Below are 10,557 nucleotides of genomic sequence, written 5' to 3'. Positions count from 1 at the left end.
CACAAGTTTCAGTCCGATGGCTCCCTTGAGCGGTACAAGGCACGCTGGTTCTTCATGGCTTTACCCAACGGCCTGGTGTTGACTTCGATGAGACATTCAGTCCTATGGTGAAGCCCGCTACTGTCCGCACGGTGCTCTCCTTGGCGTTCTCTCGCACCTGGCCCATCCACTAGCTAGATGTGAAGAACGTCTTCCTTCATGGCAATCTGTCTGAGATTGTGTATTGCCAGCAGCCGTCCGGGTTCGAAGATCCAGCTCACTCGGACTTTGTCTGCCTTCTGAAGAAATCCCTATACGGCCTGAAGCAGGCTCCTCGCGCATGGTACAGCCGGATGGCCTCATTCCTGCTGTCTATTGGGTTTGTTGAAGCCAAGTCAGACACCTCACTTTTTATTTACCAGCGTGGATCAGATACAGCCTACCTGTTGCTCTATGTGGATGACATTGTCCTCACAGCTTCCTCACCCGGTCTTCTTCGGCGGATTATCTCAGCGCTTCAGCAGGAGTTCACCATGAAAGACCTCGGTGCATTGCATCACTTCCTTGGTATGCAGGTTCAGCGAAGTGGTAATGGCCTCCTCCTCTCACAGCGACAGTATATGCTGGACATTCTGGAACGTGCAGGGATGACAGAGTGCAAGCCGTGCTCCACTCTAGTTGACACCAATCCGAAGGTTGCTGCAGCTGATGGGGCCCCTATGTCTGATGCTACAGACTTCCGCAGCCTTGTCGGAGCTCTCCAGTACCTGATGTTCACTTGCCCAGACATTGCATATGCAGTTCAGCAGGTCTGCCTCCACATGCACGATCCTCGTGAGCCTCACCTTGCTGCCCTGAAGAGGATTCTTCGCTACGTTCGAGGCACTCTTCACCTTGGTCTCCTGCTGCGACCGACTACTTCGACTGATCTTGTCGTCTACACCGACGCTGACTGGGCTGGTTGTCCGGACACTCGCAAGTCCACCTTAGGCTATGTGGTGTTCCTTGGCGACAACCTTGTTTCCTGGTCCTCGAAGCGCCAGAACACAGTGTCAAGATCCAGTGCTGAAGCCGAGTATCGCGCGGTGGCCAACGGAGTTGCAGAGGCTACTTGGCTCCACCAGCTACTTGTGGAGCTACATGCCCCTCTACGATGCGCCACACTGGTGTATTGTGACAACATCAGTGCCGTCTACATGACCTCCAACCTGGTTCAGCATCAGCGCACCAAGCACATTGAGATCGATCTTCACTTCGTCCGGGAGCGAGTCGCCATTGGTGATCTTCGTGTTCTGCATGTTCCCACCTCTTCGTAATATACAGATATCTTCACCAAAGGGCTACCTACTTCAGTTTTCACGGAGTTTAGGTCCCATCTAAACGCCGCGTTAAACACGTGGGAGTGAGTGAGCATGAGATGGAGGGAGAGAGTTCGCGAGCCCAGCACTTGAATTAATTACCTGGAAATGGCGCCATGGCTGGCCGTTCGTGCGGCAGCTACGTAGAATCTGGATGGTGGAGTCGACGAGACAACGCCACACCTCCGCTCTCCTCCTCCTCCTCCTCCTCCATCGGTTAACTCCCAGTACTAGACAACGGCAGCGAGGTCGCCTAGAATGGATTGTTCCATTAACTCGGCCGGCGGGCGGCGCCATGGACTTGGGTTGGAGCTCCTACCAGTTGGGTCATGAGACAAAACGAGGGAAGGAATGGGTAGGTGGGCTGGGCCAAGTTTATGTGTTGGGTAGGTTTAGGCCCGTCTGGGTTTGAATGAATCCAAACTCAACGTATCAAAAGCAACATTGCAACTACTCCCTCCGGTTTTGATATTAAGGTCGTTTAGGACAAGGTTTAGCATACCAATGTGTAATTAATTTGGGTCTATTCTTCCATGTTTGCCCTTATTAAATATGCCTCGGAGTTGTTTCAATATAACAACATCTCTCCACCCGAGTGGCTATTGCATTAGTTCTGGAGTCCGCGGGTTCGATTCCTCAGTTTTGCTGGTTTTTGGCGATTTTGGTGATTAATTGTCGCCTCGGGGAGGCGAGCAAGTCCAGCCTCGGGACCGAGCTACGTCAATGCACGCGCGAGGGCAGTATAGTCTAGAATGGACGCAAATTAACAGAACGACCTGTGATTTGAAATCGGGAGTTGGACGACCCGTAAATCGAAACCGGAGGGAGTATTTTTTTGGAACGGTTGACTTAGGGGGTGTTCGGTTTCCTGGACTAAATTTTAGTCCATGTCACATCGAACGTTCGGATGCTATTTAGGAGAACTAAATATGAATTAATTATAAAACTAATTACACAGATGGAGACTAATTTACGAAACGAATTTATTAAGCCTAATTAATCCGCCATTAGCACATATTTACTGTAGCACAACATTGTCAAATCATAGACTAATTAGGCTTAAAAAATTCGTCTCGCAAATTAGCCATAATCTGTGCAATTAGTTATTTTTTTCGTCTATATTTAATACTTCATACATGTGTCCAAACATCCGATGGGACAGGGACTAAAATTTTCATGTAGGAACCAAACACCCCCTTAAAAGACAACCCAAAACACTAGAGAGGAGGATAATATACACGCAAGTATTTGTTGGATCAATTAAGCGGCCAAGTATACTATACCGTGGAATTTTTCAAACCCAAATCTTCCACTAGGCGACCGCATCAGGCTTGAACCGTCTTGAGTTTTGAAGTCAAGCCACGTAACGACAGCAGCAAAAAGAAAAAATAAATAAATGACCCAATATTCTTCACAAGTTCACAACACATGGGATTATTTATAGAACTTCGGCTTTAATTTATTCTCGGCACAAAACACACTACACATGACTTTCGATCAGATGCCATTAACAATATAAATGTACCTTAATTGTTTTGAGATCGGAGTAGTAGTTGCTTGATAATACTCCCTCCTATCCTACGATAGAAGGCCTAACTGTTTTTTCTTTCCTCTAGTCCTGGAATAGAGGGCGGCTCTGTTCACAAGCATGCAACATTGTTGGCTCCCACTCTGATTTATTTGCACGTAGTTTTCTTCTCTAGAAATCATGGCAGTGAGTGAGAAGGGAAAATGACAACATCAAATAAACCAATGAACAAAACAGCTAGTGGTAAGACAGACCAGGCATCCGCAGCCGCAGCCGCAGCCGCAGCCCTGATGATCCAAAATAAATATGCATCACTTGAAAATTGAAAACAAAAGGGGCTTCTGCAATATGCACCAATCATATTAGTCCATCAAGCCCAAAAATAGGCTATTCTCATAATCAATCGTCTCCAGTCTCAGTTCCACCCATTCTTTGCATCGCCGAGATAGCTCCTCGCTGCAATCGCGCACAGAAAGTCCACATGAAGATGCCATTTCCGGCAGCTCTGAGATGCTCGGACAGGACCAGATTCCCAGAAACTTGAGGGAGACAAGTCTTCGCAGAATTGCAGGAAGTGAAAGGAGGTTGGGGAAGCCAATAAATATGAGTAGTTGGAGGGAGGTGAGCAGCAGAAGCGCTCTCTCGTGTTCCTCCGTTAGGCTCACCATCGAGCTCGTTTCTTTTCCACTGAATATCAGACATCGTAGAGACGTAAGCTGTTGGCAGAGGGGCATGGTAAGGACAGAGGCATCCCCAATAATCTCAAGTCTTTTCAGTCCAGACAAGACCTCACAGACCCCTTGCTGCTGCAACAAAAGCTCCATCCATGGAGGTAAGCTGGACGAGGCAGCTACTGTGAAGGACGTCAGGTTTGTAATGAACTGGAATCCCTCGATGGAAGCAAGTGACTCACAATCTCTAATTTTTAACTTATCCCAGCTTGCAGTATCCCAGCTGTAGAAGTGACTCACAATCTCTAATTTCTAACTTTGTCAGTTAACGTCCCGCCTCTCCGAGACGGAGCCCGCTTACATCTGGCAGCAGCTTCTCTAGGATATAGACTGCCCTCACAGACCAACACAGGTCTTTTCTGCGCACTTTGTCCTCACTCGTGTGCACCCGGGAAGAACTTCCCGGTCGGTCACCCATCGACCCAGGCCAAGCACGCTTAACCTCGGAGTTATTTGTAGATGGGCTTCCAGAAAAAAAGTTGCAACTTATTGGTATGAGTATCCTATTAATCCTATTAAGCCCTGGGCCGGGATGTTAGATCCTCACCCCCTTAAGAGATCGGCGTCCTCGCCAATCAATCCCAAGCCAGGAGCGTCCTCTCTTGGCCACGTCCGTGTGTCCAGAGCCAGCGCATGTGCCATGCTGTGTGACCACGCCGGATCCACACCAGCCATGCGCACCATGCCTACGCAACTGCGACACACGCGCCCGGGTGGAGGAGGTAGAGGAGATCACTGCGAAGCCACAGACGAGCTGGGCAACGCGTTTTCGCGGTGGCGAGCGCGCACGGCGACGGCGACGCTCGGTCGGAAACGGAGAAGCCGCTGCGGCTCGACGCTGCGCGCTGTGGAGGCGAGAGAGAGGCAATGGAGCGGTGAGCGCGTTCGGGCAGGCGCTGGCCTTCTTCAGGAGCTCGGACGCGCGACGTGGAGGCTTTGGCAGCGCATGAGCGCCACGCGGCGAACAGCTTCTGCGTCGGTCGGCCATGGCGACACTGACCATTTTCTGAGAGCAGAGCTGGCCCGGGTGACTGCTGAGAGGGATGCGGCTCAGCACCGTTTGGAGCAAGTAACACAGGAACGGGACCAAGAGACCCTTGAGGTTCAGAGGTTGACAGTTGCTCACCGCAACTGTGAACGTATGTTGATTCACGTGATGAACCAACGGAATGAAGCCTGGCACGAAGAGAATGTGTTGAGAACGCGACAAGTGGAGCTAGAGCAGTAAGTGGCAGTTGCCGAAGAGTACAATGACCAGTTCTACTTTGGTTGCTGCAAGTACTGCCTTCTCCCAGCTGGGGATGAAGACTAGACCGTTGGGCGCGGTCTCTACTAGTTCTCGTACCTGATAATGCTTTTGTGGGATATGACTCAGACTTGGCAATGTATTTGAAAACTATGATGTTTTGTACTAAACTATGTTGCTTCCGCAAACTCAAACTTGGTTTGTAATATGTTATTTGAACTCTGATGGATGTAATTCGAATGCTACTTGTGAAATGTTGTAACGAATGATGTGTTGTGTTGAATCACTACGATCTTGGTTTGTATGTTGAGAGTTGGTTGAAATCCTTCATAATTTCCGGACTATCGGGATTATGAGAGCTTAAGTACAGGAATTCGATCGTCTCGGTGATTGTTTTTTTACTTACGTTCTTATGATTTGGGTTACAGTGCAGTATCCCAGCTGTAGAGAAGCAAGCGAGTCACAATCTCTAATTTCTAACTCTGTCAGTGCCGTGCAGTATCCCAGCTGTAGAGATGTCAATTCTGGACTTTCTCGTACTGCTAGTTCAGTTATGGCAGGGAGACAGGATAGCAGACGGGACTGGACATTGTTTGTGAGATTCCGGATCACAAGTCTGGTAATTGACGGAGGAAGCAGTCCAATCTGATTTCCACCCTGTTCTTGCTCCTGTAGCTTTGGATCGCGCTCCCATGCAGCAGATAACGCAGGAGTCAATTCTATTTCCAAGCTTCCAAGAGAGCTGAGCAATTGCAAGCCCTCCAACGCACCTAGCTGTTGACAGCTCGAAATTGTCAACCTTTGAAGAGAGGTGAGGAATTGCAAGCCCTCCAACGCACCCAGCTGTTGACACCTAGAAATTGTCATGCTTCGAAGAGTGGTGAGGAATTGCAAGCCCTCCAATGCACCAAGCTGTTCACACCCCCAAATTTGCAGATCCTCCAAGGCCGTGCACAAATGGAGCTGTACACACTTAAAAAATGGGCTATCCCTGAGTCTCAAGTCCCTGAGGTAGGCCAAGCCTTTAAGGAAGTAGGACTGCAAGTTTTCTGGGAGATGACTAAGAGAAAGCACTTCAAGTGACGACGGGAGTAATCCAACATCCACGTTACTAATGTCATCTTTTCTATCCCTAGCCAACAGCGACACCAGCTTGGGACAACCAGAAATGCTTAGCTTCTTAAGGGACGGTGGGAGTAATGCAACATCCATGTTACTAGTACCATCGTCTTTTGTGCCGTTGACCAACAACGAACCCAGCTTTGGGCAACCATCAATCTGTAGCTTCTCAAGAGTGGTGAATCCTCCGAAGCCTCCCTTGCCACCATAAAACCCCAGATCTACACATCCAGAAATAGTTAGCTGCTTTAGAGAACAGAGGATGTTAGATGGCACTTTCAGTAGTGTTTGGTCTTCTGCAGACAACGCCACTTCTGAAACCAAACTGCTGCTTCCTTCCGGTTCTGTGGGTTGACCAATCGATAACCATTTTATTTGGGGACAGTCATGGAGGCTCAATTCCTCAAGGGACCGCAAATGAGGAAGCATTTTAGTCAGCCACCCCCCTGCTATGCCGGAAGAAGAAATATTGAGATGTTTGAGAGATGGGAGGGCAGGAATGGTTTCCGATGCAGCCTCTAACGTGATGGGTGGCTTGAGCAAGTTAGAGCAGTTGTGTACACTCAAAGACACTAAACAGGTGAGCTGGCTGAAACTTGCACTTGAAATAGAAATCAATTTTGGGCAATTACCTATGCTCAACGATGTCATGCCCCTAAGATTATGGAATGCTAAGATCCAGTCATCCAGCACACTCAACTCACTGGATGCTATCTTGAGCGATATGCTATCTATATCTATTGATAGTTTTCCTTTGATGGAAATTTCCCGTATATGAGCAGAAGGTGGGAGAGGACGTGAGACCATCATCAGACTAGGGCAGTCTTGGAGGATGAGTCTACAGAGACTAGATAGATACACATTCTGTTCCTCCTGTGAAGGCGAAGATGGAGGAGCCGTCAGCCCGCTGCATCTTTCTAGTCTTGGCATTGTAATCAACTCCAAGTTCTCCAGAGAAGGAACTGACAACTCTCTCACAAGATGCAGGTCCATTAACTTCAAATCCTTGAGTGCCCGCATTCCTCCCAGTGGAAGGATTTCCCAGTTCCTGCAATATCATTTATCTAAGTGTGCCAAAAATTGCAAATGGGTACTAATACAATACTATTCAAGCAAAATTAAAGAAGAATACTTACATTACACGAGGACAATAACAGATGGCCAGTTTGCTGAGAAACGGAAACCATGACTGCTGCTCGGCACGGAAAGAAGAGTAACTATGAAAAATAGTAAACTCGTTCAGTTGAGGGCAGCCCTTGATGATAATTACCCTAAGTTTGGAGGTCAATTCCACCCCATAAGTACCAAGACATTTTTCCAATCTTGGCATCTCAATCAAGACCAACTCTTCCAAAGAAGGAATTGAAATTTCCATCAAGTTCCACATCCTGATCATTTTCAGCTTCCTAAGGAACGGAAGCAGTTGGAGATGAAAAATTCGCCATTCATTGCAATTCTCCAAATGAAGTATCTGCAGCATCTTAATAGACATATTACCAGCAAGCCAGGCTGGTGAGTTAACACCATTGTACCCAGTTATACGTAGACTTTTTAGGTTCTCATGAGGTTGAAGACCCTCAAGCACATCTTCTGTTCTTCTAGCTGTACAAGGATCAAGGCCCACACTGATATCATTCCATGATAAGGATAACTCTTGCAGATACTCTTTGTCTATCAGCCTAGCTCCACTGGCCTGTTCTTTTGTCTTTACATTTTCAAGTTGAGAAATTTCAAGAGTTAAAAGCTTGGTCATGGATCGAAGTTGTCTTATGTCAAATTCATCAACACTTCGGACCTTCAATTTTAGTCCTTGAAGAGAGGTCAACTTGCCAACACCAGCGATTTCTGAGTGCACTTTCTCATGACCAACAATACTCCGTAAATTAATGAGGTTATTCATACTGGTAGGTACAGAAATATTGCTTCCAATGTCGACGTTGAAGAATTGAAGGTGGTAAAATTTTGTCAAAGCTTGAGGAAGAACAATATTCTTCTCAAGGTCTATATTTTGGCAAAAATATGTGGTGGAGAAGACACCAATAAATTCAAGGTAGCGAAGATGACACGGGTTTAAGAAACTAATTGTAGAGCCGACGTCGTTATGTGTCACATAAATCCTCACGACTCGTAAACTTTTTGACTTCATGCATAAGGTGTGTAGGAGCCTTAATAAATGTATGCTGCTTCTGCCGAAAACTATCAAGGTCCTCAATTTTTCTGAGGACCCAATATTCTCTAGTATGTTCTCAAACTTGTCACAAGGGATACTGCAATGTCCATGTTTCTCATAAGCAGTAGTTATGATTGACAAGTGGCGAACACTTGGTTTAATGGCCATAGAGTTGGATCCATTTATAGTGGCATACTCAGTTAGCGAAACCATCTGAGCCATTTCATGCATTAGGTCATGCATGACATAGTCCGAGTCAACCTTTTGAAAAAAGCCTAAATCCACTAAGTTATCCAAATATTGCTTCCCTGTTTCCTCCAATCTCTTGGTAGGGTCTTCACACTGCACAAAATTTTGTGATATCCAATAACGGACCAAATTTTCCCCATTAAATATATAGTCCTCTGGAAACAGAGAGCAGTATGAGAAACACTGCTGCAGGTGCACCGGTAAAAAATCATAACTGAGCTTCAAGATAGGTAAAATATCATCAGTATCTTCTTGAAGAGATTTCCATTTGTTTTGAACTGTCCTCCAGTGCTCGTAGGTAATATCTTTGTTCAAAAGAGCACCAACACTCCGTGCAGCTAGTGGACAACCCTTTAGTGCTTTGACAATATGCTGCCCAATGGACTGCAAATTAGGATGGCCCTCATGGCTTTCATTACCAAATGCACATGCCTTGAAGAACAGCCAAAATTCTTTTTCATCCAGACCTTTCACTGATACCGAATCCATTGTTTTTATCATTTTTGCAACTGATGGTCTTCGAGTTGTTGCTAAAATCATGCAGCCAGGTACATGATTGTGTTTTAGTGGAGCTAACAGACTAAACCATCCTCTCCTGTCCTTTTCCTCCCACATGTCATCAAATACAAGCAGGAACCTTTTGTTTTCAAGATTCTTCAGAAGGATATCCTGCAGCACGTTGAAGTTGGTGATTTTTTCGAACTGTTGTCTATCTGTGCATACATGCTCCAAGATCTCGAGCGTTAGTCTCATTGTGTCAAAGTTAGTGGAGACGCAAACCCACATTCGCAGATCAAAATGTTTTTTGATTCTTCGATCACCATAAACAAATCTAGCAAGTGTCGTCTTCCCAACACCACCGATGCCAACTATAGGCAGAACTTGTAGATCACTAGATTTCCCTATGATTAACAGATCTACTATCTTGTCCCTCTCTATATCCCTTCCGTATACCTTGTCTTCAACTGGAAAAGAAGTTGTCAGGCGCGTGTTCCTGACCACACACTGACTCTGGTTTGCCATAGTAATGGGGCGTGAGATCTCTAGCTGAAGAACCTCCCGCACAGAACTGCGAAGTTTACCCAAATGATCCACTATCCCCCTGATCCTCTCAGAAATGGTGCTATAAGTTGGCTCTTCCTCTCTCTTCCTTTTTCTGTCACGTCTGCACCAACCAACAATTCGGCTTGTGGCACTAGTACATGCTAGTTGCAAAGATGGAGTGGAAGAAGACACAGAACTCTCCTCAGGATCAGTACAGCCTTCCCCTGCACAAGCAAGAGAAACATGGAATTTTTAAGAGGCACTCAAGCAAAAGCAGATATTACCCCGAAATCACTAATAATAGTTAAGACAAGTTAAAGCATGTCAAAAGAAATCACAATTAAGAAAAAAATTAACGCAGCAGCGGACTGATAATTTTTAAGAGGCAGAGTAGAGGTAAGGCAAGAAACATGGAAGACGGGTACAGAACATCGATGATCTGAGTGAGGTACCTTGTTCGATCTGTTGCTGGAGGCGGTAGTAGTCGAGCTCGTCCATCACATCTTCGGCATCATAAAGCAGCTCTTTGAGATCATGAAGGGACCGGGCCAGTGGCTTGTTCTCAATCCTCCTCCCCTCGGCTGCAGCAAGCACCATCTCCACGTTCCTCATCTCAGACTTGAGGTTCTCCACATCGTCGGCAAGCCCGACACCACGAGCCCATGCTTCCATTTTCTCAGTGAAGAAGCTCCCAAGGATGCTTTGCACCAGCCAGCATATGGCAGCATCCACCACAGCTCCCACCACCCCCATCTTCTCCCAGTGCACCTGAAGCATGCAAGCAGCAGGCCAATGGAGGGAGAAACCACACAGATGGATTCAGAGGAATGAGTTGGTGTGGTATGCTGAATGGTTGTGGAGTGTACAGGGCAATGGATTGGAGGGTAAAGTCTGGGTAGCTGGGAGTCAAGTCTTCGGGCACACCAACAGCTACATTTTCTTGGGTCCACACCCACAGTGAGATTCCCTTGCAGGCTTGCGCTAATCTGGCAGTGGACAGCAGAGGTAAACAGTGAACGGTACCTGAGGCTGTCCCCAACGGCCGCGTTCAAATCGATAGCGAGAAGAGGATGCGGGGGTGCTTGATTATGGGTCATATCGAATGTTCGAAGATTCACGAGGAGGAAACATTA

General features: G+C 46.8%; 1 protein-coding gene across 1 annotated transcript; it reads right to left on the bottom strand.

The window, feature by feature from the left end:
* Window positions 1-3,264: 3,264 nt before the first annotated feature.
* On the bottom strand, window positions 3,265-10,264 carry LOC136487974 (disease resistance protein RGA2-like). The gene is made up of 5 exons (XM_066485047.1): window positions 9,877-10,264; window positions 7,098-9,648; window positions 5,249-7,009; window positions 3,531-3,819; window positions 3,265-3,321 (listed from the first exon to the last, which is right to left on the bottom strand). Exons 1-5 carry the CDS (start codon window positions 10,199-10,201, stop codon window positions 3,265-3,267), a joined length of 4,983 nt encoding a protein of 1,660 aa, XP_066341144.1. The 5' UTR covers window positions 10,202-10,264.
* Window positions 10,265-10,557: the final 293 nt, after the last annotated feature.

This window comes from Miscanthus floridulus, chromosome 10 (genome assembly GCF_019320115.1).
Source record: "Miscanthus floridulus cultivar M001 chromosome 10, ASM1932011v1, whole genome shotgun sequence".
NCBI lineage: Eukaryota > Viridiplantae > Streptophyta > Magnoliopsida > Poales > Poaceae > Miscanthus > Miscanthus floridulus.
The sequence above is the reverse complement of the archived record's forward strand: the minus strand, read 5'-3'. Positions and strand labels throughout refer to the sequence as shown.

What these genes read in the sequence shown, in the direction of transcription:
- LOC136487974 (XM_066485047.1), bottom strand. Translation starts at nt 10,201, where the DNA reads ATGCTTCAGGTGCACTGGGAGAAGATGGGGGTGGTGGGAGCTGTGGTG. An exon ending in TGTTATTGTCCTCGTGTAAT is followed by an intron (nt 7,010 to 7,097) that starts GTAAGTATTCTT and finishes ATGATATTGCAG; the next exon opens with GAACTGGGAAATCCTTCCAC. An exon ending in GAAAAGAAACGAGCTCGATG is followed by an intron (nt 3,322 to 3,530) that starts GTGAGCCTAACG and finishes GCGCGATTGCAG; the next exon opens with CGAGGAGCTATCTCGGCGAT.